This window comes from Argentina anserina, chromosome 2 (assembly GCF_933775445.1).
Source record: "Argentina anserina chromosome 2, drPotAnse1.1, whole genome shotgun sequence".
Classification (NCBI taxonomy): Eukaryota; Viridiplantae; Streptophyta; class Magnoliopsida; order Rosales; family Rosaceae; genus Argentina; species Argentina anserina.
In genome coordinates this window covers 2,996,317-3,023,535 of record NC_065873.1, presented here as the reverse complement: position 1 = coordinate 3,023,535, position 27,219 = coordinate 2,996,317, and the positions used below count along the sequence as shown (strand labels likewise).

Sequence of the window (27,219 nt, the reverse complement as noted above, 5' to 3'; positions counted from 1 at the left end):
TTAATAAAAATTTTAGAGTTTATTTTTTTTAACAATTTTTTAGGTTTAGAATATAGGGTTTAGGATCATCACAAACTATAAATTCTAAAATAACCCGAAACCCTCTTTATATATAATTGTATTATTATTTAATTTAAGATAAAAATAAAACAATAATAAATTTAGGCAATGGTTGATACAAGTTTGCCTCAATCAATGGTTGTTCTACTAAGTCAATTTGTGTTATATTTTGACGCTTTATAATATATATTGTATGCGTAATATATATTATATCTACTCAAAGAGATGATGAAGACGGTGAAAATTTTGTACATCATAGATTATTTATGTGGTTCTAAATCACTCATGTAATTCCATGTTTAATGTATTATATGTATATAAGGCGTGATGGTCTAGCATCCCTTTGGGTTCCTAGCCATTAAAAAAAAATTGAAGTAAATTTTTAATAATTCTCGACGATTGTTTCACCTTAAATTACTATAACTCACTATAGACTAATAGTTATATAATAATTTTTTATGAAATATAGTAGATAATTGATTAAATATACATCTCTCAAAAATTTCATTCAAAAATTCCATGTTTTTATTTTAATTTTCATCAATTTACTCAAAATCGATATTTTTTTGAAATTTATGTCAAAATTTCTAATTTTTAAACCCTCGATATTTCCGTTATCGTCCATATTTTATTCCTTGGTTTCGACAGTGTTGCTGGTTTGACGTCGTTGGACCAGAAGTAGTCGTAGATTAGTATCAAAGGATTATTTTCTGTAATTTTTTTATTCATGGTTGAGATAAGTCGGGTGGACTCGTAATATTCAATTATAAAATTGTAAAGATAAACAGTTGTTTTTTACTTGAAGAGTATTTTTTACTCTTACCGCAATAAAAAGTGAAAAAAGGAATTCGACCCTAAACAAAAACCGAGCGAGGGACACAATCACAGAATTTGACCCAAAAAAACAAGGGACACAGAGAACGCGCAACCTTTGGCCACCGACATTGTTTCCGGCCATCTCTGCCGGTGGCAATCATATCAGCATCTTCGTCGCTGAACTCTCTTTCCAAAGCTTGAAGTTTCAAGTTCTATTGCTCACTGCACGCGGCGAATCAAAGTAGATAACTCTTTTCAGGTTTCCAGCCGCCTTTCCGATTTCCGGCCAAGTTATTGACTTTCCTCCGAAACCCTAAGGTATAAAGTTGTTCTTCACTTCTTGGGTTCAATATTGCAGGTTGTTTTTTGTGCTTTTGGGAATCAAGTGTTGTTGGCCACGTCAGAAATTTACCAATTAAAAAAAAATATAAAAACCTAAATATCCAAGTCGCAACTCGCCGAGAACCCTAAATTTCTTTCTCGCCGTTCTGATTGTTCATGTTCTCCTTCTTCTTCATATTCCTCAAACCAACTTTTACTTGAGTTGTTCCTCTAAAATTCTGATCAGCTATCACCAATCTGCACAGGTCGGTAGCCATCGAATCTTTTCTTAAAGCTTCTATCTTTGATTACCCAAATGCATTTACTTATGGTCTTGATCTTGTTTCTCTTTACTGTATCTAATAAATTTCATGGTGGAAACTCCATTTTGGGTATTGTTAGGTTAGCAAAAATGAACTTTGTAAATGCATCAAAATTGAAACTTTAAGCCTCCCATTTGCTGTATTCAAGATTGGTTGATGCCATTGATGTTTCCCAGCTTAAAATTACATTGCTTTGTTAAAGTTCAATACTTGGCAGATTTGGGGGACGCAATGCACTGTTAAAGATCGAACCTTCAATATTGATGTTAGATTTTGAACAGTTTCCATACCCTCATTGAAATTGTTGTGCCCTAGTACCTTCTGATTTGGTTTTCGTGCATACTAGATTAAGATTTTTGTGTTGGTTTATTAAGCATTTGTATTATGTTTATTACAGAGGTTGTGCCGTAGTGTTTGTGTAGATTGTTGATGTTGAGTATTGATTATTGAAGTAGAAGTAATTAGATGTGATGATTTAATTGTTAAAAACTTTCATAGGATGAGTAGGTATTTGAGATCATGGAGATAGTGCGGATTTCCTAAGCTATTGATGCCTTCTTATGAACTTTTGTGAAGTTTAATTTGACTAGATCACGAGAACTTTGTAGTATGATGTTAAACTATGCACTTTGTCACTTGCATTTTGACTATTTGATGTTATTTATTAAACATTGTTATGCAATTGATGGATTTTACAACTTTATAGTGTTATTTTACAACTTACACTTTCAATTGTTCTGTCCTTATTTTCTTAGTTTTTAGTTTTTTTTTTCATTATGGGCTTTTACTTATAAAACATATGTTGTCATTTTAATGATTAATAAGCTCTGCTATTTTTTTTTTGGGTTCTTTTTACAGTAAAAACCAGGAAGCATATGTCACTTTGCTAACAGTACCTGAATCTTTTTTGTAGGGACAATTATACAAAACTAAGGAGGCTTGCTGAGCTGCAGAGGAACTCGTTGAAGAAAAGGATAGTTGGTAATATTCTGCTCCCTGAAGGATTTGAACTACGATGCAAACTATCATGTTATGGTCTGTACTATTGACTGCTTTTCTCTTTACCACATTGGTAATGACCCATGCTTCTATGTGCTTGCCTATCCACTAGTCTACACATAATGTCGTAGCTCTCTCTCTCTCTCTCTCTCTCCACATCCTTATTTACTCTGTCAAACTATTCACTCAAACTTGGATGAAGTAAAGTATTCATTGCCCTAATTTTATATTATTTTATTTAAAAGTTAGCAACTAAGTACTAATTTGACGTTTTATTTCTTGAAAAATTTGGCTTAGGGCCTAATATTTGGAACATGGGCAAGAGGGAGAAGCAAGCAAGCAAATTCCGTTGGGATGAATTAAGTGAAGGAGAAGAAGAATTAGCTACTAGGAAGGATAGAAAGACCTTGAAATCTGTGGTACAAATCAGTAGCGATGAAGATGAGGCCAATGAAGATCTCAGCCTCAAAATAGTCGAAAAAGCTTTGCGTATGCGAAAAGCCAGGCTGGCCACAGAGAATGACTCAATTGCTTCCGACACAGGTGGTTTGGTTGGACTGCTTTCTTCGTCTTCTTCACAAGTCTCCGAAGTTGAGGCACCAGTTTTGGAGACTAAGAAAGTAGTTAAGAAGGATAGGGTGGGGAAGAGTAAAAAGAGGAAAGTTGAAGATCCAACTGTGAGTTCTTTAGTCTCTCTTTAACCTTGTTTCTACAGAACTTTGATTCAAGGAAATTTTTATAATTGTGGATAAACTTGTTGATTTTTACTGCAAAACTATAGTTAATTTGTGTGTACTGAAACTTAATTAGTTGTTTGTTGTTGTCTCCCAATTGGTATATTTCCTTCTCAATATGCATTTCTGTTTTGAAGTAGCAAATGATGGACCTTAAATTCAAAATTACTATGAGCAGGAGTATGTTATTCGAACTGTATCTTTGACATTATCATTTTTTTTGGTCGACTGGATATGTTGATATGGAAATAAATGTCAGTTTTCTTGATGAACTTTTGTTTGTGCAAGTAAAAAGGTGAAAGTTAAGATGTTATCTTATGTATTAGGTGAATTTTGCTATAGAAGAAGTGAAGGTAGATGAAGATAGAGCTGTAGATGAGACAATTGAACTGAAAAATGGTCAGATCACAGACAATATTGTGCTGCGAAAACTTCTTGTGAGTTCTAGTACTTCTGTTAAAATACTTTCATTGAAAATGGCAAACCATATGAAGGCCTAACTTTGGTACTACCTTACTCCTATTCTATCAGCGGGGACCAAGGTATTTTGATCCTCCAGATAAGAGTTGGGGCGCATGCTTTAACTGTGGTGAAGAAGGACATGCAGCAGTAAACTGTACCGTAGCTAAGCGGAAGAAGCCATGCTTTGTTTGTGGCAGTTTGGAACACAATGCCAAGCAATGTGGAAAGGTAAGTTGCCAGAAAGTCTGCTTTTAGTTTGAATAATTGTTTTTTTTCCTTTTTTCTTTTACAATTAGATATATATGGGATAATAATGTTCAGAACATAAAACTGAGGATTTTATTTTCTGGTTTTATTGGTGGGTTATAATCTTTTGTTAGTTCCACTTTCCAATGCAATGATTTATTCACCAATTCATGTGTGTTATGTAACTATACAAATATGGGTTTCTACATTTCCTCCCCCTAATTTCTCATGTTACACATGCAAATATGTTTTCAGGGACAAGATTGCTTTATCTGCAAAAAAGGTGGACATCATGCTAAAAATTGTCCAGAGAAGTACAATGTCAGTTCATTGACTTCCAAAATATGTCTAAGATGTGGAGATTCTGGGCATGAAATGTATTTATGCAGGAAGGATTACCCATCTGATGACCTCAAGGTATATTATGGTTTTCTGTTTTTTTTTTTCTTTAAATTTGGTTTCTGATTGAATGCTATAAAAACAAGAAATTATGCTATGTTAGGATCAAGCTGTTTCTTGATATTTGTTTTGATTTGTGTAAACAGGAAATCCAATGTTATGTGTGCAAGACATTTGGTCATTTATGTTGTGTCAAGTGTGATGATAACAGTCGTAAGGAAATATCTTGTTACAAATGTGGTCAACTGGGTCATACTGGTATGGTAAGTCTCAATGCTCCTAAGACTCATTGTGTGATGACTTTCTGTATGTGGATCTAGTTTTTCTAAGGTCATTGGAATGAGAACTATTTTTTTTATCCAATTTGTCAGACATGACAATCTATATGTATATATTTATTTGTACTTGTGTGTTTATACATGTTTTGAGGTGATTTTGTGGTTTAGTCTTGTAGGCAACAATTAGTGTGATAAGTTTCGTACATATATGCAGCTATCAACAGTTTCTTTATATAATTTTGTTTCAAACTAGTTTGTTGATAACAGAATTCTGTCTTCAAAGGTCTGATATCTTTCTGTCATATACATGAAATATGATGCCGCACTCTATATGACTATAGCTACTTTCGCTGTCTTGTTGAAATTTCATTGAGCTTATTAGTACTTGATGATCAAGTTTTCATATATCTTCACAAAATCTTTTGATCATCTGAATATTGACTTTAGTTCTTTTGTGTGTGCCTGTGACACCTTAGTTTTCTTGGTCAATCCTATTCTGTTAATCATGTGGAAGCAGTCAACTTTTTTCCCATTCGCTAAAAAATGGTAATCTACGCATGTAGGCATGCATAGGTTTACGTGGTGGGGAAGCTACTGTTTCTGAATCCCCTCGTTTATGCTACAAGTGTGGTGAAGGTGGTCATTTTGCTCGGGAATGCAGAACCTCCAACAATGTAACCTTCTGCAATATCATCTGCAATTGTTCTTTGATTATTTATTTTGTGCTGGTTTTACTGTTATCTTTGGTGATATCAACTGGGGTACTTTGTGTAACTTGCAGGCTCGTAAGAGGTATGGTGAGTTTTCTAATGCATCTACTCCTACTTTGAGACCTCATAAAGAAAAGAAAGACTACATGGGATTCTATTCTGCTCCTAATGATCTAAAAAGGAAACATACCCACTATGATGAAAGAGGTTTTGCAACTCCACAAAAAGCAAAACATAGAGGTGGGTGGATAGTGGATGATCCCGACGACTTCTCCCCCAGGAAAGGCCAGAAGAACGGCTGGAAGTCACCTGTAACACCGTCTAGTAGGAGCCATAGGATTTCAAGTTCGGCTGCAAGCGGTCATGCTTCAAGTTCTAGATCCTCTAAAAAGTCATGGAAGGCTTCTGAAGGTCCTTCTACCTCACAAGGATCATATAGGCCTGTTCAGCACAGATATTCTGCTCAGAGGTTTGACAACTCTGTTACTGATGGTTATAGAAGAAATAGCGAGTGGTGGTAGGCAAAGAAGATGCTATTTATACACAAGTCTCAATAGGGTTCATGTACAAGCTTTGCGTGCACAACAACCCAGGTTTGGCTGCAGGTTATTGTATTGTCATCATGTTCTTAGTATCCATAGGTCCAAGTTTAGGATCTTTTTAAGTGTGTTCTTTCTGTATTCGCTTTAAATGTAGCGCCGCATCTTGATTCTTTGTTTCTTTTCTATAGATTTCGCAATGCTATAATGGCTTTGAAAAAAAGAAATTAAAAAATTTGTCCTCTTAAGTTGGGAGAGTGATTGTAGTGAAGGATGTAAGTGGCATATCAACATGCCGGGATACCTAGTGTTTTGGCAATCTTTGCAGTGTTGTATGAAGAGAGTTCCTTTTAGATCTATTTTCTTGAGTTTGCGATCCCCAAACCCAAAGCTCCCCGTGATTCCCACCAATTTTTTTTTTCCAAGTTCTAATCTGAGGCAAATTAATCTCAGCGAACAGGAAATGTAACCCTAAAATACCAAGAAACACCTACAACAATTGGCTTTACCTACAACAAATAGCGTTTGTAGCTGACAAGGGAAGATCAGATTTTCCCAAGCCAGGTTAAGATGATAACTAAGGGTGGGCATAAAACCCGAAATGAAAAATAAAACCGGTCAAATTGGACCGAATCGGCCCGGTCGGTCCGGGTTTTTAGAGTTTTTTTGCAATGTTATGGCGGTCCAGGCCGGGTTCGGGCCTTCACAATTTTAAGTCAAAAAGCCCGATTGAGCCCGGGTGTATACGTGTAGTCTATTTATAGGTTAATTTTAGGGTTGTATATTTCTATCCTAGTATCACTCACAGTTAATTATACCTAAAAAACCCTCAGAAACGCCCAAACGGCATCGCGCCGCTCTCTTTCAATCTTTCATAACTTTCAAAGTTTCAATCTTTCATTCTCTCTTTCAAATCGCGCCACTCTACCCACTTACCCAGTGTCCACTCAATGATTCAACAATGAATCTCTGAAACTGAAAGTAGGCACAGCGATTTGCCCAATTCTTATTGTCGTCAATTTGCCATTTTGCCCATAGATTACGAGAACGTTGAGAAGTTGAGAAGGTAAGCTCAAATGCTTAATGAATCTCTGCTTTATATCTTGAATTCAATGAGATTACTTCCACCTGATGTATGTTTGATGTAGAAGTGTAGAACTTGAAACTAAACATTATACGTATTCACTCTACTTCAGTGCTTCACTTTGATTTCGATTTGATTGAAAGTTTGAAACTGAAACAAATTGAAACATTATCAGCTTGATTGTACTATGCTTCATTTTCAATTTGATTCAATACACAGTAAGTTTTGTTCTTGATTTTTCGAATACAGAAGTACAGAATTACTGAACTAGAATATATGTATAATCGTATGCATAGTGTGATTCTGTGAATATGTATGATATGTGTAGTAAGTTTAAACAAACTATTAGTCTTGACACTCTTGAGTTTCTGTGATCATCAGTTGTATTACTTGTATGTTTCATCATTTGAAACACCGCTTTGTGCCTTTGAGTCTTTGACATGTTACTTTCTGGTTTAAGGAAATTAATGGTGTTACTAGGTCAAACAAATTAGATAATGGTCCTATAGTTCTAACTTCTAAGGTTGCTGAAGTTGATCACATAACGAATATTAGAATTTAGAAATGAAAGCTAAAACAACTATGGTCAATTAGATAGGGATAACGAGTGTTCAGTAATCATGCAGTAATATATTGTGTTCCTAGAATCCTAGTTATAAAACATTTTACTTGCAAATAAAAGTCAGGATTTAGGAACTTATCATGCCAGCTGAAATGACTTCAACAAAGTACTTCTAGCATTTAGTTTGATGTTTAATTTGTTGTTTGAGTGTTTGTTGAATTTATAGGGAAAAGATGAACAATGGAGCAGAGGCAGAGAGGGCTGAGAGGCTGCAGGGGAATGAGAAAGTGAGAGGAGCTACCCATGAATTGCCTACTATTCAAGTGTTTAAATTTCTTTGTCATTTCTGATTTCTGTTGAACTCAATGAACTATTGATTATTGAAGTGTTATTTTTGTTAGACATTTAGGTTGTTGGGTGTAATGGTTTACACCTAGTATATGTTTAACTCAGACTCTTGCTCTCTTAGTCTTAGTCTCTTAGAAGTTAGAACATAAACTTGAGCAGTTGAGCTATTTGTTATTTTGAAATTTTGCTTGATGATTATTTGCTTCAGTGGACCCTTGAACCTATTTGATTGTCATCTTCCAATGTGCCATTGTTTAATGAGTTCATCAATTCATTGTGTTTATTTGATGCTGCATAATTGCATAATGGACTGCTTGCACAGTTGCATTGGAATTTCTGGAAAAACAGGATGAACTGATGAAGACATACTTTTCTGAAAAAACAATACTATTTTGGGCCCGTTTTGGACCGCCGGCCCAGCCCGACTCAATCCGGTCCCAACCGGTTCCTCCATTTTTTTTTCAAAACCCGGCTTGGAAAAAGAGCCACCGGTCTGGTCTCGGGTTCAGGCAAAAAATGACCGGTTCCAGCTCGAGCCCACCCTTAATGATGACTCAGATTCAACATCATCTATCGAGAAGCATATATGCTTCTACAAGACCATGCTTAAATAAAAGAACTTGCTTAATAATGATGGAGTGGCTAGCTCAACAAACAAAATGATGATCGAGTTGCTATATGAATTACGCTTATCAAATAACTAGAAAATTCTCAAATCTTTCAGAAGTTATTATATATGTCTTCCCTGTGTGATTGAAGATCGTAGCAATTAAGTTGTTTATCTGAAAATGTGACTGAAAATCGTAGCATTTGAGTTGTTTATATGATATAACATAACATACGACACGAAGAAAAATCTTTGTAAGCTTCCAACCTCTTACTATATAAATAGTTTCGAACCTCCTCTACTTAAAGTACGTGTTCTCTCACACCCCGACCGAACACTTCTCTCTCTTTCTCTCTCTCTTTCACTCACTCTCCCTATCTTCGACCAATAACTATGCAAACACTACTCTCGCCGGCAGCTCGCTCCGGCTTCTTCCCGGCGGCGCCACCGCAGTCCTTCCCATCTCGCCCTTCCGCTTATCACCTCCCTCTACGGTCAATCCCCGCCTGCCACGCCCCCGGCCTCACTCTCTCTCCTTCTTCGCCTCTAAATCACAGAGGATCAAAGCTCTCCTCCGCCACTACTCTCAGGGCATCCGCCACTCCAGTTTCTCAGACCTTCTCTTCCTCCGGCAAAAACGAAGACGATAAGACCAAGCTCCTCCAGGTAGTCCCTCTGAATACTCACAATTTTGTTTTGTGTTGTAATTGTTTCAGATAAACGTAGCATAAGATTGAGGAGCATATGATTTCGCAATTTTCCGATCATTGGTGGGATTGAAATTGTATAGGTTGTGATTAGTTGAATGGAAAAGTTGTTGATTTGTGTGTGTTTGTAAATGTGTGTAGGTAGCTAAAAGGTTGGAGATTACAGCGAGGTATTTCAAGAGATTGGGTAGTTTAGGGTTTTGGGGACAGCTGGTGTGCACTGTGGTGGCTGCTGTGATACTTTCGTTTTCGGTTGTTGTAACTGGCAAGATTTCGTCGCCGCCTACATTTTATGCCACTGCTGGTGGGATTGTTGCGGCGTTCATTTCTGTGTTTTGGTCATTCGGGTACATTAGGTTGTCCGATAAGCTCCGGAAAACTGCGAGTGACCCTGCTAAGGTATTGGACATTGTCATTTGTTTTGGAGTTTTACTTTTGAACTTAAAAATTGGTTCATAGGTTTAGAAATTGTTTTGTAGCATGAATTTTGTGCTTGAAGATTATAGGGGGTTTCGATACATTTAATTAGTTGATTGAAGTGATAAAGTATTGGCAATTATTGGAAAAGCTAATGCCTTTATAATTGTGAATTGTGTGTGCCTTCCTTAATATTGGTTGATTAAGTCTTACTGTAATGCTTGATGTTATGGTGTGAAGTTTTGCCTTGACTTTGGTCTTCATGTAATGATGTAAAGTTCTTTCATAAGTCCCATGTCATTAAGTCATTATTGAAGGAAATTGGCTTTTATTCCATCTGTTGAAATGCTTAGAGAGATCCAATTTTTATACGACCTTTAAAATTTACATTTGTGTTCCACTGCTTATAACAACAGGCCCCTCCTCGTGCTGATGTTATCAAAAGCTTAAGGAATGGGATTGGACTGAACCTTTTGGGTATGGGTGCTGCTGTTCTTGGTATGCAAGCCACGGTAGGAATATTGGTTGCTAAGGCTCTTACGTCCTCAGCTACTCCATACTACCAGGGTCTCTCTCCTGGATACAGTCCTGTTCTTGCATTGGATGTATTCTTGGTGCAGGTATATCAGTTAAATAAATTTTGATATATTATACTATTGCTTAATTTAACCGGCATATATAGAATATATGATTTTATTTCATATGTAAAAGTTTCCTTTGTAGTGTCAAAGTCTAGAATCATGCTTCCAATTTTTGTTTTGTCCTATCTAAACAATTGTAAATTGTTGTAGTATCCTACTAGTGCTCTTAAAGCTCTGTAGCGTCGAGTAGTGTCCTTGTGAAATTTACAATTTGATACAGTTATCATATAAATAATAGTTGAAGATGGAATCTCGTAGAAGTTTGGCCATGATATTCGTACATGAATTTTTTCTCAAGTGGGAGAATAATGAGCTATCTATCATCTATTCCTCTTGCAGGCATCCGCAAACACTATCCTTTCGCATTTCTTGGGGCTTGTTTTCTCACTAGAGCTGTTGCGCTCAGTTTCATTGCCACCATCTGAAAGCAGTCCAATTCCTAGGATGACTTAAGCTCTTCGCCACAACCCAACATGGTGTATTCTGATGTTGAAGATGTTCTGAGTTTGATTGTAGATGAGTGGAGTTACTGAGATGTTAATGAACAACTTAATTCTGTATCGTATATTTCGCAGATTATTCTGCCTGTTTCCAATTGCAAATTATTTGGTTACGAGGGCCAGTGTACCCGGTCTCCCTTTGGCAGTGTTTTAAGTAACGGTAGGGTAATGGCCATTAGCATAGTTGATGTTTCAATAATGTCAAGGTGAGCTTGTGTCAACTTTCAGTATAGCTTCAATTGTAGTTGGTGCCATGAGTTTTGTCAAAATTTTTTTGCAGGACTGGAAACATATACCTGAGGAAGTGAGGATTCTGTCATAATCTTATTTCAATTGTCATGCAGTCAGAGATAGACTCTAAGATTCACAGTTCCAACATTGAAAAAACATTGCATAATAAGGTGAGGTAGGACTACCAAATGAGGACCGTAAGAGGATCCTATATCAAATGAAGAATGGTTTTACTAAGAGAGGAAGGTTCTCTACTAAGAGTACTTATGGACTAGCTAGGAGTTTGATGCATGTTACTGATTCAAGCCCTTCTTGTGTGTGTTTGCCAGGGCTGTAAGTAGGCTCGAGCTGCTCGTGTTTAACTCGTGCTCGACTCGCTTTTAGCCTGTTTGGCTCAAGCTCGTAAAATTAAATGAGCTGAATTTGAGCTCAATATTAAGCCAGATCTTGAAAATGAGCCGATTTGAATAATAAGTATTCGGCTCATTTAGCTCGTGAGCTAGTTTGAGCTTGTTAAAAGCTTAGCTCGTTTATTAATTAAGGTTGATTTGTTAACTTTTATAGTATATATAAAGTATAATTTTCATATGAAAAATAATATTAAAAATATTATATTTATTCGAAAGAACTGAAATGTTTTTTTCTATAATAATTAGTTAAAGACTTTAAGTTAAATAACAATTTTATTTTTTTATTTTAAATTATTATATATAAAAAAGTTTTTGTGTGATGCTATGACATTAGATTTTGAATTTTCATTTTAATTTGTTAATTTTAAAATTTAAAATTCATATGATTCAAACCGGCTTAATTCGAGTTCATCCTCATCTAATAAAATGAGCCGGTCCGAGTTAGCTCGAGCTTTGAACATAAAGCACAAAAATTAAATTTTAGTCCGGCTCGAGCTCGATCGAACAAAAATGAGCCAAACATGAATAACTTAATATTCGACTCGGCTCGGCTCATTTACACCCCTAGTGTTTGCCTTTTGTTTTTGCCTAGACGCAATTGTTTATTGACGAATGACGATGGGTTCTACTGTTATTCGGAGGATGAGACCATTGAACATGTTAGTCGAGATCGCAATTTTGGGTAAAGATCTTATAAGTTTTCTCTTTCCTCGTGCTTGGATGTGTGTTTTGGATTTTGGTTATATGCATTGCTTGCCAAAATGTCTCCTAGCTTTTGTTTGTGCTTTGGTCACGTTGGAAGAAAAGGAATCAGAGATTATGGTCAGATAAAAGGATTGCATGAACTATATATCCAGACCAAGTTCAGCCAGAGTGGCAGGCTTCCTAACAATAAACCTTGTCTTCCAAACTATCTCTTGGAATTCTTATGAGTTTGCATTTTCTACTAATACAGAGCTAACATACATATAATCTTAGTTTAAATAATCAATCCAATTAACTCATTGCTCTTGTTCAATTTATCTCTAAATTTAATATTGATGTTGGGGATACCTCTAACTCAAAGCCTCAGCAATCCACCTTATGGCTGATGTACAGTTCAACCATAAACACAACGGGAAAGTATTGTGATACGGTTGACACTTTGAGAGTGACCTGTCTTCCTTGGAGTATTGTGATGCTTGCTTCGTTTAGGGAGCAACATTGTCACTTTCTGTCTGTGCATAGATCACAATGTAACGAGCTTAAAAAGCAAATACATATTGTTTGGGTTTGACGATCTGTTTCTCACTAATTAGCATGGGAACTAAATCCGGTGTTGGCATATCCATAACAAGGTCCTGTAAAAAAAGAAGACCAACATGAGTACATGTTCGAAGTTCTGATGGAGAAAATGAGTCGGACAACACTTCATCCATCAAGTCGCCCCATTTCCTCATTGTGCATCTCAAACTAGTCAAAATATATCTAAACTTGAGTTGCTCCAGTACTCTCCTTCGAACTCTTTCAAACACTTGCAGACCACAGCATCTGCCTTCTCTCTGTCATATCATGTTCATAGAGTTGACGTTGGTTTTTAGGCACCAGATACCAGGGGAGGCTCTTGCTGAGTTTCAACTGGCCCCAATTGTCTTGGATAACAGTGCATCAAACTGGTTATTGTTTCAGCAAACCTGGAGGAAGAGGGTTCGGGTTGACATCAGACATGAATCTACTTCTCTTCCATCCTATTTAACCATGTGCATGGAGATGCCAACGTGTGGCACATGAGGTTGCTAGAATAGCTCTTAGTTCCGGCATCTCTTCCTGGACGTATGGTCTTGTTCCTCTAGAACTCCATGCCTTATTCGCCAATATTTGCACTTTCAACAAGTTTCTAATATAGTTTTCGCACTTTGAAAACAAAAAACACTAGGATAAATTTCCACACAAATTGAAGTATAGAAAAAGGTACATTTCTATATTTCATTAAAAATGATAAAAGTTTCCTACTCTTTCAACCCATCTTGTAAAAGCACATCGCCAGGATCCAATTCAATAACTACTGACCAAAATTTTTAACAAGATTATAAGATCACAGTCAGAACAATGCAACGCCGAAACTCAAACGTAGAAGCTAATGGGATCCATTCATATGCTGTCAGCCATGCCGTATGGCTGCCAATATGTACAGCAACAGCATGCCAACCAAAAGAAACCCTCATGTTGAAAACCTCTCAATACCATCTCTAATGCTATAATCACACTTCTCTGAACTCCATGATACCCTGCACCATATGCAGATATGCCTTAGTTATATAAGAAGCAACAAAATTATTTGGATAAGGGCATCAGGCACTAGCTTCTGCTCAAGCTGGAAGCATAAACCTTATAATGAGAAACCTCACCTGAGTTTCACCATTTGTTCTGACTGTGAGTAATGATATAAGACCAGTAGACTACTTTTCAAATAAAATAAGTATCATTATTGATAGAAATAGGTTCTGTTACCACCAAAATAAAGGAGAATATGGAAGAGTACTGTTGAAAAACTCAATGTTCATAGAGACAATATGGAAGAGTGCTTAAAAATAAAAGCTTGAAGAATCCAAGTTTTTCTTATGTTATTATTTTCCAACAATGAATCATACAGTTACATTATTAATACTGACATGCCACTGTATGAACTTATACAGGTAGGTTCTCATGGAACAAATATGTCGTTCACCATATTCATCAATGCAAAGCAGATTACCATATTATAACATTTGGGCTATAACAATAGTACATACATGGCAGTTAATAACTAAAGACGAGCAAACTGACATATTTGGCTAAAACTTTTCCCACCACAATAGCCCAGGGAGATTTATACTCGGAGATGTATCATGAGAAGTCAAAACAGATTCTCAATGCAAACACTAGACACTGTAAATTTTTCTTTCATATGACTAAAGAAAAGTTTCATAATCGCTGCGGTTGCACCAAGTTTAAAATAGAACAAAAAGATGCTCAGAAAATTAGACACATGATACCCTACTCTATTCTACTTTTACTCACTAAATTATAGCCATTAAAAGGCCATCTCCTTCCCTTATTCTATTAAAAGTTAGAAAATGGGTGGAAAGGTCAAAATAGGATCTTAGGGCTTGCCTTACGGGACACATGTGATGTTATATTTCAATACATTTAACTATCATACTGAAGAAAGCTGTTACAATTCATTGCATTAGGAAACAAAAACATATTGAAATGATTGTTCCCGATTCAGAAACATCTAATGGAAAAAAAACAAAATTGTATAAATAAACACCTTGATGAACAGATGACACGGTCATTTTGCTATCATTTTGATATAGACCGAGTTGTAAAGAAGTTACCCTTCTATTTTGGACGACACTGCTATGGATTCAAGAACAATATAAGCTATAAATAAAATCCTATTTTAAATATGTGATGCACTAAAAGAACCTTAACAGAGGATTCCAGGTATCAGAATGCCGTCAGGAGATGGTAGACTTTCAAAAAAATGATACAGCACAAAACTTGATTATACTAGACTATCTCTATTGAAAATCAACTCATAAACCAGTGAATGGAGTTTGCAAAATTGCACAGTTCTGAATAATTGTATCCTGATCAACCTGAACAATTTGAGAAAAGAAGAAAGTGCACACTTGTAATTTCATATGCCTGGAACAAAAAGTTTCTCAATCATTCCGGTTGTACCAAGGTACCTTTAAAAGAACTATTAGAACCCTTTGACAGCATATTGGAGCCCCGAATGATTAATGGATTGTTCCCAACTTTGGAACATCGAAGAGAAGGAAAAAAATGGTAAAAAAATATGCATCTCCCTGATCTTATGACAATTTTATTACTTTGATGGACATGTTCAGATTGATGATGACCCATTCTATTTTTATACTTGACACTCCACAGAGGAGATATTCCAGGTATCAAATTTCATCAGGAGCTGTTAACAAAATACAGCAAATAACCCAATCATCACTACTTTCTATCCTTTTAGAATTTGACTCATATATCAGTGAATGGGGTTTGCAAAACTGGACAATACCAATAATTATTGAATATATAAGAGATTTTACACTTTCAGAAGAAGTTCAATTAGATATACATGGATGACATCCTTCAACACAAGCACAATGCAAACGAAAGAAACTTTTTAATTCAGAGTGCAGATAGAATGAGCAAACGAGCACATCTAACAATACTAAAAGCCTGAAGCAATTTCTCCAATCCATGTACATATATACACGAACATAAACAAGCCACGGATAGAAAGAGATGGTGCTTACCTACTGCAACTTCTTCTGCTTGTTTGATTGCATTGGTAACTTCTTTAGGATGCTCTCATCAAGTTTCCTGTACTGTGTTTCTATTGATCTATGTGCTACAGACAGCTTATCATCAATGTGGTGCTGAAACTTATCATACAACACGGGCACTGAAAGACTGAGTAGAATCCCTGCACAGCAGTTCAATAAAAGTAGGTATTAAAGTATATCTTGCACGAGTGCGCACTTACAAATATACATTAATCAGCAAAAGCTTACCAACATAGGCAAGAGTGAGGAAGTTGAAGAGACTTCCGATGTAAGATACTATCCACAACAAAACAGAAACCTGCCAACCCAGAGCAATATTCAAACGATAAATATCAACTCCTCCACTAAACTAATTGAACCGGTTTCTAACCATGAACCTAATGGGGACAATGTACTACAACTAACCTGAAGAAAGAGCTTCAAATTCCTGCCAATAGCAATGTCTCGAGCAACAGACAGTCCACGATTAATCCAAACATGCAGTGCATCAGCAACCTTGAGGACAGACGCCTCAGATATTTCCATATCAGGAAGAGGAGGCAAAGGTCTGATGACAGCAAAAGTCTAATTACATCAGTTTGCCGCAAACAATATGCAATACTTAAACCAGTACGATAAACTATAGCCGATCTCTCCGAGAATTAAGCAGCTTCAGTTACTTTTCCTCACCAAATGTTCAGTAAACTTCCTCACAACTTGCGTATAATATCAAAACACAGCCTTTTCCTAGCGAAAAATTCACAAGTGATTCTGATCCAAGCTAACATAAACACAGCCTTTAATTTCATAAACAGTTTGCCTCGAACAATATCTGATGCTTAGAACAATATTTAGTGAAACTTCTTCAAAATTTAACTTATATCGAAATAAACACCTTCCTAGTGAAAAATTGCAAGTGATTCCAAGCTAGCATAACCTAGACTTATTTAGCAAGAAAACTAACAAGAACACTAAAAGACAGTCGGAAACTCCGAATCGAAAAGTACCTGTTGAGAAGTGAAGCAGATTTGGCCCAGAAGAAGAGAATAACCACAAGAAGCAGTAGAACATTGGCCACAAATGACAAGAGATTGTAGCCGGCTCGCTCGAACAGGATCCACGACGCTGTTGCAGACGTCAGCACCACGACTCCTCCACCCCATTGCCTCCACAGCAACACATCAGCAACTGTATCCACAATCGGAACCGAAATCAACAACTCCGGCGACATTTACAATGCAAAGAATCGCAAATCGCATCGTAAACAATTGAACTATAGAGCGATCGAAACCAAATCGGAATCGTAAACGTAAGGATATATATACGTGAATCGAAGTATCAAACAATGCATGGAAATCAAGGGGAGAGAGAGAGAGAGAGGGAGTACCGGCGCCGCCGCCGAGAGCTTGATGGACGGAGATGCGATGCGGAGGCATGGAATCTCCCATGGAGATTAGGGTTTCAGAGAAGAGAGAGAGAGAGAGATGGAGTACGAATTTGATGAGAGAAAGAAATATAAAAGTTTTTGATTAAATTTTGACCGGGCTGTTCTCTTCGTCTCCAAGCCAAAACTGCTCAACTGAGTCTCTTTCTGGGCAATTTAACTGCCCTCACAAATTTAATGATATAATAACTCTCTTTATACAACCGCTTTAAATTCTAAAAAAAAAAACGTATTTTTTCCTTTGCAAATACGTGTATAGCACCACATTGTATACATACGTGTATAACACCCCATTGTACACAGTGCATTTACGTGTTGATATAATAATATAGTTTAGGGTTAAACTTTGGATCTTGATATGAGGGTTGTATACCGTATGTAAGAGATGCAAGTATGGCAACTTTTGATGGAATTGCTAGCAAAATATAAACCCAGTTCACTAAAAGATTCAAATGTCCATATTTCTGATCCATGCAGATTTTACACAAGTCCATCTTTGGTTGCCAACAGTTGCCACTCTACACTCAGAAAAAATGATTACTTGTCTACTTTGCACTTGAGCCAATGCATCAAAACCTACCGTTTGGCTCAATCTTGTTCAGTCTGTAGCATCACCATCAGAGTTCTTGTCATCGTCGGAGGATTCCTCTTTCTGATTGGTCTCTTCGCCACCTGAACTTGTTTTCATTCTCTTCTCCTTCTTCTTCTGCTTCTTCTTTTGACGTTTCAAACGCTTCTTTGCGGTCCGCTCTTCGGCTGCTTTCAATCTTTCCTCCCGTCTCATATTGAACTCTGCCTCTTCTTTCCTTTTCTGATAGTCAACCTCCATCCTAGCAAGCCTGTCTTGCTCTCTTCGTCTCATTTGCCGATACTGTAGAGCAGAAATTAGGTGGTGAGCAATCATGTAATGATGTTAATGGGGCCAGTTTAAAGTGCAGAATGTCATAGAATTATACTTTCCACATTCAGAAAACAATATATGAGTAACACCTATCAGACCAATAGAATGATTTAACATCAAGCTTATAACCATATAGAAAGAGCAGTTTCAGATAGCACCAGACCTGGCTAGCTCTATTAAAACCATGAGAAATTTTGGCTTGAAGTAAATTTGGGAAATTCTTTCTTATACCAGAGTTTTAACTCAGGAAAACATTAAAAGAGAGTATATTATATTTTTTGTTATTGCATGGAACAGAAATTAAAAGTGGAAAAGTTCATTCAACCCTTATGCATATATAAACAAGATAGAAGTTTCAACAGTGTTGTTAAAATAAGGAATAAAACATAGGCTCTGATGTGCAGGACACTGAGAAATTATTCAGTAAGAGATGCAATTGTGCTAATTGAAGGAACAGAGCTATGTCTACAGAAATCCACAAGCAAAGGTGACTAAAATTGAAAACTCATGCTCCCCTACAGTCCACACACGTAAAACGAAACAACCACACATCAAACACCTTTTTTGGGCAGCATGTCCATATCTTCATTTGGTCAAACACACAAAACTTACTTCAGGTATACTTACCACGGTAATGTCCTAGCAGTCGTCCTTAGTTTAACTTTCAGAATAGTGGGAGAACTGCACTCAACTCACACACTTCAGGTATAGTAATCGCATAGATTACCTAGCAAGATACTCTAGTATAAATCATTGGAAGCTGCACCCAGCCTCACACATCACTGTGTCCTGAATCCTGAAAAGAAGCCACCTAATACCCTAATAACCTACAGGCCCCAAAGTTTCAATAGTGTTGTTAAAATCAAGAATAAGATATAGACTCCGATGCACAGGACACTGAGATTCATCTGTAAGAGATGCAATTGTGCTATTTGAAGGAACAGAGGTATGTCTACAGAAATCCACAAGAAAAGGATATTAAAATTGACAACTCATGCTCCCCAACAGTCCACGCACGTAAAATGGAGTGTTGACAGTAGCATAAATGCGGCTACTGGACCATCTGGGCCCGACCGACCGGCCCACGTGCAACCCACCAACACCTACTGCTGGTACAGCCCGTAAGTCTAAGCAGAACAGTTGGTAGAGGCGGTATTATGGCAGTATGAAAGAGGCCCAAAAGTGCCATATCAGCTGGGCATTGATCCCACATCGAAGACAGCCCAAAAAGTGGTCCTTTCAGGGGCTATAAAGGAACCGCTTGCACGTTCAGAAGAAGGTAATGTCATTTTGACTCACACTTATTATAATATCATATCCTTTACTGATTGACTAACTTAAGCTTCAGAGTGGAATAGTGTTACCGGACAGGTTTCTTAACTCGGGCAGTTCTAATACAGGCTTTGCAGGGAAGAGACGAAGTTGTCTACGGTTTCGATATAGAAACATGGAGCGACCACACTTCAAACCCTTTTGAGCAGCATGTCCAGATTTTCATTCCATGTCAGTGTTCAAACATACAATACTTACTTCAGGTATACTTATCGCATTAATGTCCTAAAAACTGTCCTTAGTTTAACTCAGAGACTAATGGGAGAACTGCACTCAGCTCACACACTTCAGGTGTAGATATTTAATTATTGACCTAGCCACTGTTAGTTTTCAGTACAAATCATAGGAAACTGCACAAAGCTCCTCAATCCTGGAACAAAGACACCCTATGACCTAATAACCTACCAGCCCCCAAGCCCGATCCAACTCCCTCTACCCACCAATGCACAGAATGAAAAACACTTGTATAGTTGTATGCCTAATTATTTGATTATTGATATTCTTGTCGAAACCTAGCTAAAAGAGCAATGCCGCTAACCATATGATAAAATTTTAATCTCATCTGTCTAAACTTAGTAACCAATATCAGCAGTAAAGCAAAGGAAATCAAAATTTAAGCACATTAATTCAGTGAATTCATAAATAAGCATTGATATTTTACTACAGTAAAAAAACGAATACCACAGTCATAAATTGAGATGGGGGATCTTCGACACCACATACCTGATGAAAGTCACCGGAGCCGGAACCGGCGGAACTACCGGAAGTGTTGCTGACGCGGACGGGGACGTTCTCGAGAATCCGCCGGAGCTTGATTTCGATATCCTCTTCCTCCTCCTTGAACACCGGCGGCTTGTACTCCACGATCTCAGTCGAAGCCGGCGGTGACGGAGCCCTTGGCGGTTGCATTAGCTTCCTCTCGCGCGGCGGCCGCGGCACCATCTGCAAGTCGCCGTCTCTGGGATTTGCGGACGCCATTAGAAACCCTAATTTCTTGAATCGTTTGCAATTCGAACTCTCGTCTCTAACTCTGGCTTGGATTGTGATGCCGAAATGTTGAGTTTGGTTTGGGAATTGAGTGAGTGGGTTTTGGTTTGGGGTTTAAATTAGCGCCATGGGGAAATTCGAAGGGAGAGAAGGTTTTGGCTGCGGATATTGAAAACTGTCGCGAAGAAAAATATATACGTTTGGGTAATCTGGGTATTCAGGCCCAAATATGTTTTCTGGATTCCAAATTCGTGGTTTACACCGTAAGGTAAAACGTTCAGAGTATCTTCAGTACACGACGTAACTATACTTTATATGTTATTAGACAATAAAATACACACACATATAATAGTTCCTGACTTCCCGCGTATAAATTATTTTGAATGATTAAAATTGCAGCGTTCATGTGTACATGGTTTGCACAAAAGATTTTTAGTAGGACAACATTGTGTCTATTTGAAATATGCTTACGTATTACTTACTTTCTTTATATTCAACATATGCATCTCGAAAAGGAAATACGAAACCAAAAAGTGCCTCTATGATTTGAAAAATGGTTCTAGTGTATGTCGTGTTCTTGATAGTTAAAAAGTATTTTTAGAAGTAATCTCAAATAAAACTATCGAAACTTACTCACAATTAAGTTTCAAATTTCCATTCATAATAACTCGTGTTAAATTTAATGTCATGACAAAAGATCGGTACACCCATTTCCTCAAATCCATGTGTGAAATGTGTAATTTCCCTACTATTAAGCGTGGGTGGATTGTACTGTTCAGGGTTAGACATTGTTCACAGTACAGTGTGAGGACGTTTTTACCCTGATATTTGGCTGGGTTTGGAGAGGGGAATGAGGGTTAGAGCGGTCATTGGAGAGCTGTAGCTGTTCTTTCTCCTTTTTCTGCTTCTTCGTGTGGTAGTCATTAGAGGTCACAGCGGAGGAACACAGAGAAAGGAGGACGGTATTAGAAGGTGTTTCCAAACTCAAACGGCAGTCTGCTCAGGGTTCCAAACTCAACGGTGGCAACTAAACACGGGGTGCAGTGACGATTGATGGCTATGAGATTGAAGAGGACGGTGAGGTGGTTTGAAGAAGGATGAGTCTGCCGCCGTTGTCAAGGCGAGTCCAACGCATGCAATCCCACCTCCATCTTCATCTCATCCTTATCTTCATTCCTAGCTTAATTCACTTTCCTCAAAACCCAGTTCAATTTATATTCCAATTTCAGAGAACATGAGCCAGTAAAAACGAATGCTAATTCATGTAACGATGATGGGATATCCGCAGTTTGTTATACTATGGCATCATATTCCATTAACATATGTATCTACAAAATTGGAAATATTAATAGCACAAATCAGTATAAGCAAGTGTCATCTGCTTATACACTGCAGTCATGCTAATGCGTTGATCGTGTTCGATAAGGATATTGAGGTGGTGGAGCGGGAAATCAAAGCCGAACAATCCATCTCTCTTCCTCAGAGCCTGAACTTACTTTTACCATTAGCATATCTATGTTGATCAAGAACCCACTAGCGGAAAGAGAAGTATCTAGGCTGAGATGAGTATGGGTAAGTTTTTGTTATTTCATCATTTGTTATTATTTTGTTCTGATTGATCTTTATTCTAATTATATATATGGCTCTTTGTCGATGATAGTTGGGGCCTCAAGAGGAGTAATTGTTAAGTGTGGTGTCAACATTTGAATCTGAAGGATGAGCCAGTTGGGAAATTGGTGAGAGAAGCTTAAAGATTAACATTCGATGAGGGACTAAAGTCTCATTATTAGTTGTACCTAATTGGAGCCATATGACCTTTTGTATAAACATAAGTTTGATTACGAGCCATAAATTGATTCTGTTTAAAAATTATATTGATTGATAGATTTTGAGAGAGTTGTGCAAATTTAAATTCATTCGCATGGTATTAGTTTTTTTTGTAACATGGCATTCTCTACGGTTGTTCAACTTCAAGATTTTCAACCAGCTTTCATTTGACCTTAGTGTTTGTAGTCCGGTCAATTTCGTTTATAATAGAAGATCATGTTGAGAATGTCTCAACAATGCTCACTATGACAAACCTCCTGCCTTCAAAAAATCTATTGCTTCTGTGACATGCCTCAATTTTTAACAGGCAAGATACCGACTTATGTCATTTTGTAGAATAGGGGAAGTGGAATATGTGATTTTATAGTTATAGCTGCATCTTGATGCATATGTATCTTTTATACATAGATTTCTCAATCATTCGCATGTGAATGTAATAAATACCTTAGTGTAGAATCTAATCTAAATTACCTTTAACTAATAGTCATGGTGGTTAATCATACTTATATAATGTTATTTAGTGAAAGACTAATTTTTGATATGTAGATAAAATAAAAGTATTCAACCAATCATAAACAGAAATAATGTATTTGGCATATTTTTGCAGAACTTATTATTCCCTATCTTGATCCGAACCAATAATGGTAGTATAGGGTTTGAGCTCTCATATGTGCCCTCATTCCTGTAAATATGGATGCATGAAACAAACTAACCTCCATTTTGCACTGATAGGTTGACTGGAATGGTGCTAGATGCCATACTAATTACAAGGTGAATTGGTGTGCTATGAGTTTTTCAAATTTAGAAGGTTATGTTCTGTTTTGATATATTGCAACCTGGGATCAGTAGGTGATTAATCTCCAGGTAAGCTGTCTGTTTTGTTAAATGTTTTAAATTTTAGTACATGAATGAATTAGAATTAGTGTCATATAACATATAGTGGCTGCATGAAGCTATACATATGGATGTCGTGTATGTGTGATTTTGGTATTCAAAATGAAAACTCATGTGGCTAATTTGTCAATCAGAACTAGCTGGTTAGGTAGTTTTTTTTTATGAATAGCTGGTTAGGTAGTTGATTATTGCTGGTTGTAAGTAGATAGACTGGTGTGTGAGTATAGGATTCAAAGCAATATCTCAACAATAAGATTGTCGTACAATTCTTTATCATAATTCATATGACCGATATTTCCCTTATCAATAGAATATGCAAAATTAAAGTCCTTGAAACATCATACATGATTTGTGCCCTGGTTAGAAAGTAAATAATGAAGTAACAAAACCAATAATGGTAATTGGTGAACTAGAGGATGGACTTTCTGATCTTATGAAATAGTGTGGTTTCCCATATGATGACAGTATATTATGATTTGAACAACCGCAATCCACAATCAATACTCTTTAATATCTTTAAAATGTATGTCAACACTAAATATTTCATGACTTGCATGGCCGGACTATTAAAATTTGTTGCACGTACTTATGGTTCTTCCCCGTTCATATTACCTATCACATTCAATCGCCAACAATAATTTTCTTATGGTCAGCAACATGACACGCAAAGATAACAACAGAAATAAATTCACCAAATGCAATGGTTATTTGCAATCATGAACATGTTGAAGCAATGAAGCAACTCTCTAGGACCTAGATAATTTATTAGGTAATGCTATCCTCAATTACTGAGACCTCACATATGCAAATCACGTTTCACTTGTCTTATTAACGATTACTCTAGCAAGATGGCATGGTCCAGAAATGTTTGTCGTTCTCTTAACGTTGGGTGCATATACTCCCAAATTCCAATCCCTCTTAATAACAAAACTCTAATATGATTCAAATTATAGGTACGAATACTAGGGCCTTCTCGTTTTTTTTGTATGGCATACAATGAAGGAAATTGAAAACACGATCAGAATTTTGTTATTTTCACACATTCCATATCTCACTCGGCCACCCTTGCTGGAAATGAACCCATCATATAACAAAACAATTCTACTACGTATCTCAAACCTCAAATTCAAAGAAATTAAGTGTAGCATACTAAACATGCGACTCAAATACTGAAAAACAAAATACCATCGATCACATAATAAGTCAAACTTGACCACGATTTCATGCTGTGATGAACTCCACAGGTTCAATCTTTGCAGGAGAAAGAGCAGGGTCAGCTACAATAGCAAGAAGATTCTCATCTTCACCATTCACATATGCATTCAAAAAAGCCACAACAATTCCGCCAACCGACTTCCTCATTAGATCCTTCGAACCACTTCCATTTTTGCAGGTGCATCCCGACAGGGCTCCAACCACACCGGGTAGATCATCGTCCAACATGTCCAAGTGACCATAGTCTTTGGCCACAAAATGTGCACATGGGAGTTTGCTCTCGTTGAAGAACTCCTTGTGGTTTACACCATCAGGAGCACAAGGTTGCGACAAGCAACCGTTCTTCTTTTCCGGTCCAAGGCCAGTGCCAATTACCGCTACAGGAATGTTCAGGTTGAAAGAGCGAGGGACATAGGTGAGGATGTGGGGGTTAGTTCTGCAATATTGGTTAGCACCCGCGACAGGGTCAATCCCAATCAGCACTGAAAATTTGAGGGACAAAGATTCTTTGGCATGTCCAAGTGCTAGTGCAAATGCTGCTTTGCCGCCTCTGCTATGGCCTGATAGAGCAACTTTGGTCAAGTCTGCAACAACATTTTCAGGCAACAGAGATTGAAGGCCTTGTGGTAACCAGTTTACCACTTTTGCAGCTGATTCAATTTCTTCAGGTCCAGTTGGAGGCACCAAGCTGTACAACTAAATATCCAATTCGCATTTAGTTCAAAAGTTTAGCCATGTGACATTATAATGGTGATGATTTTCATACTTTCAATTTGTCAACTTGCACTCAATCCATACAACTGATACAAGTTAGTGTTTTGAAAAATAAAATTATATATACAACGTTACTAACTGGGATGACGATAGTGTAGAACAATTGTTCTGTTATAACATTGACTCAGAGACTGTCAGACTGATGCATATGCATGATAGCGTCCATACCTGAGGTCCGACAACTATGAATCCATGAGAAGCTATGTGTTGGAATATTCCTTTGTAGAAGTAATTGCGGAGGTAGAAGCCATGAAGAAGCAAGAGTACTGGATAAGTGCCGTTTACAGTTGGTGTTGCAATTAACAAAGGCTTTGGAGGCGCTGAGGAATCGAAACAGGAAGAGAATGGTGTTTCCTCTGTAATGAATTCCAAAGGCAGCTTTCCTTCATCAAAAACAGATGCCATTGGGGCTCAATATGCGACTATGCAAGTAGTACTATGCATTTATTTGAAATGTTGGCTATGGTCAATTCATTCTTTTTCAATGTTTAGTACTGAAGCTTAGACCACAAGCATGGAAATTGCACTCTAGCAAAGGTCTAGATCAAGAAAAGCGTATATTACTACAATAATTCTTCTCATATTGGGTGAGAGGCTGAGATTATTTGACGTATCTTAGATGATCAGATCAATATGTGAATTAAATTATAGGATAAACACAAAAATAGAACCAAGACGCTACCCACGCACCCAATATAAATACATGATATCTCAATATATTAAAACAATTTGTCATACGCCAAACACATGTTGTATATACTACATTTATTAAATTAATTATATTTAAATAGTGGGTAAAAAAATAAAATTAAAATAATAAAATCACTTTCTCCTGCAAATTCTCCAAAAAAAAACATGAATATAAGATTATACAGTGCACGTTCAAACAACAACAAAAGAAGTTGGTTATGAGCGTAAAACAGTAAGCATGTTCATTTGCATGTGTCTTGGCACATATGATTTTTAATGTACTGTACCAAGTAATCGAGAAAAAAAAACAAAGAGAGAGAGAGAGAGAGACGGTACAGATGATACACTGGTGTATTACTGTAGCAAGATGAGGACATCCGGATTAGTTAGTTACAAACTTGGTTGAATCCACAATTTTCCGTTCATGAAATAGAGAGGGTTTTCTTTTTCCTAAACCATGACCGTAAGACTCGCCAAAGTGTTTCTTGACTTTTCTATCTTCCATAGGGCTGGGCATGGGTTGGGACATGCCGGGATTCACCTGATCCCGATCCTGGAGATTTAAAAAAGGGACGAGATTAGGTTTTTTGAAAAGTGATCCCGACATGCCCGTATCTCGTTTAGGACTGGGCCGGGACCGAGACCAAGACGAGACTATCCATCGATTTAAGCAATAATTTCATAACTGAACTTTTGCAATTCAAAAGCAGATGTTCACAACATAGTGAAGTCACGTATTGAATTACATAGCAAAATCACATAACAAATTAAGCAAAATCACATACTGAATTGCAACAATTAGCATAGCAGTTCACTCTAACTCAACAACAACTTAATGGCTTAATACATTAGCTCCAGGTAACACAAATGATCTAATCAACAACATGCACCACATCCTTGGCCTTCCCCTTCGAGTTTAGGAATACTTGACAACTTGCGACAGTGCTCCCAAACAAAGCCACTACGTTTAATCAAAGTATTGACTACATCAGAATCACTTGGAGCTGCTGAAGGATTTTGCTGGGTCGAAGGAGTTTGTTGGGTTGAAGGAGCTTCTTGCACTGCCTCGTTTGAAGTTTCTACAAGTTCAATTTAAAGGGGCTTAGAGGGCTGAGAAGGTAATGTCGTTTCAAGGCCTAAAGCTTCTTCATTTCGTCGAACAACAAGCTTCTTCCCTCTAGCCATCGATTGAAAGAGGATGGAGAAATTGGGGAAAGATAGGTTAGAGAGAGGGAGCAGATAAAGGGAAAGAGAGGATATAATTATTTGATGATATATACTTTGGTCTTTGGGTATTGCGGCCACTCCAATCCCCTCTAAACTCTATTGCTTTTTGATGATATCAACGACATAGATTAAGTCAAGATGTATATATAATATAATTAGTTTAATTTTATTATATATACATCAATCTCGTCTTATTTGGTTGATCTTGATTCCATCCCGTTGTTTTA

General features: G+C 37.1%; 5 protein-coding genes across 6 annotated transcripts; 2 read left to right on the top strand and 3 right to left on the bottom strand.

The window, feature by feature from the left end:
- Nucleotides 1-988: 988 nt before the first annotated feature.
- LOC126783108 (uncharacterized) lies at nt 989-6,060 on the top strand. 2 transcript variants are annotated; one of them, XM_050508508.1, is made up of 9 exons: nt 989-1,194; nt 2,434-2,501; nt 2,817-3,196; nt 3,580-3,690; nt 3,785-3,943; nt 4,217-4,378; nt 4,507-4,623; nt 5,202-5,312; nt 5,420-6,060. In XM_050508508.1, the coding sequence occupies exons 3-9, from the start codon at nt 2,834-2,836 to the stop codon at nt 5,867-5,869; spliced, it is 1,473 nt and encodes a 490-aa protein (XP_050364465.1). In that variant the 5' UTR covers nt 989-1,194; nt 2,434-2,501; nt 2,817-2,833; the 3' UTR covers nt 5,870-6,060. The 2 variants fall into 2 exon arrangements, with proteins under 2 accessions (XP_050364465.1, XP_050364467.1); XM_050508510.1 differs by lacking the exon at nt 989-1,194 and adding an exon at nt 1,353-1,463.
- A 2,728-nt stretch (nt 6,061-8,788) lies between these two features.
- Nucleotides 8,789-11,075, top strand: LOC126783406 (protein TIC 21, chloroplastic). Its single transcript, XM_050508869.1, has 4 exons — nt 8,789-9,154; nt 9,337-9,594; nt 10,029-10,232; nt 10,593-11,075. The coding sequence occupies exons 1-4, from the start codon at nt 8,882-8,884 to the stop codon at nt 10,704-10,706; spliced, it is 849 nt and encodes a 282-aa protein (XP_050364826.1). The 5' UTR covers nt 8,789-8,881; the 3' UTR covers nt 10,707-11,075.
- Nucleotides 11,076-13,324: 2,249 nt separating this feature from the next.
- On the bottom strand, nt 13,325-17,291 carry LOC126783372 (reticulon-like protein B11). Its single transcript, XM_050508828.1, has 6 exons — nt 17,089-17,291; nt 16,709-16,889; nt 16,128-16,269; nt 15,951-16,020; nt 15,693-15,862; nt 13,325-13,661 (listed from the first exon to the last, which is right to left on the bottom strand). The coding sequence occupies exons 1-5, from the start codon at nt 17,147-17,149 to the stop codon at nt 15,693-15,695; spliced, it is 624 nt and encodes a 207-aa protein (XP_050364785.1). The 5' UTR covers nt 17,150-17,291; the 3' UTR covers nt 13,325-13,661.
- A 235-nt stretch (nt 17,292-17,526) lies between these two features.
- On the bottom strand, nt 17,527-20,523 carry LOC126784414 (uncharacterized). The gene is made up of 2 exons (XM_050509879.1): nt 20,102-20,523; nt 17,527-18,016 (listed from the first exon to the last, which is right to left on the bottom strand). The coding sequence occupies exons 1-2, from the start codon at nt 20,354-20,356 to the stop codon at nt 17,744-17,746; spliced, it is 528 nt and encodes a 175-aa protein (XP_050365836.1). The 5' UTR covers nt 20,357-20,523; the 3' UTR covers nt 17,527-17,743.
- A 3,546-nt stretch (nt 20,524-24,069) lies between these two features.
- Nucleotides 24,070-25,487, bottom strand: LOC126784452 (chlorophyllase-1). Its single transcript, XM_050509914.1, has 2 exons — nt 25,244-25,487; nt 24,070-24,997 (listed from the first exon to the last, which is right to left on the bottom strand). The coding sequence occupies exons 1-2, from the start codon at nt 25,478-25,480 to the stop codon at nt 24,308-24,310; spliced, it is 927 nt and encodes a 308-aa protein (XP_050365871.1). The 5' UTR covers nt 25,481-25,487; the 3' UTR covers nt 24,070-24,307.
- Nucleotides 25,488-27,219: the final 1,732 nt, after the last annotated feature.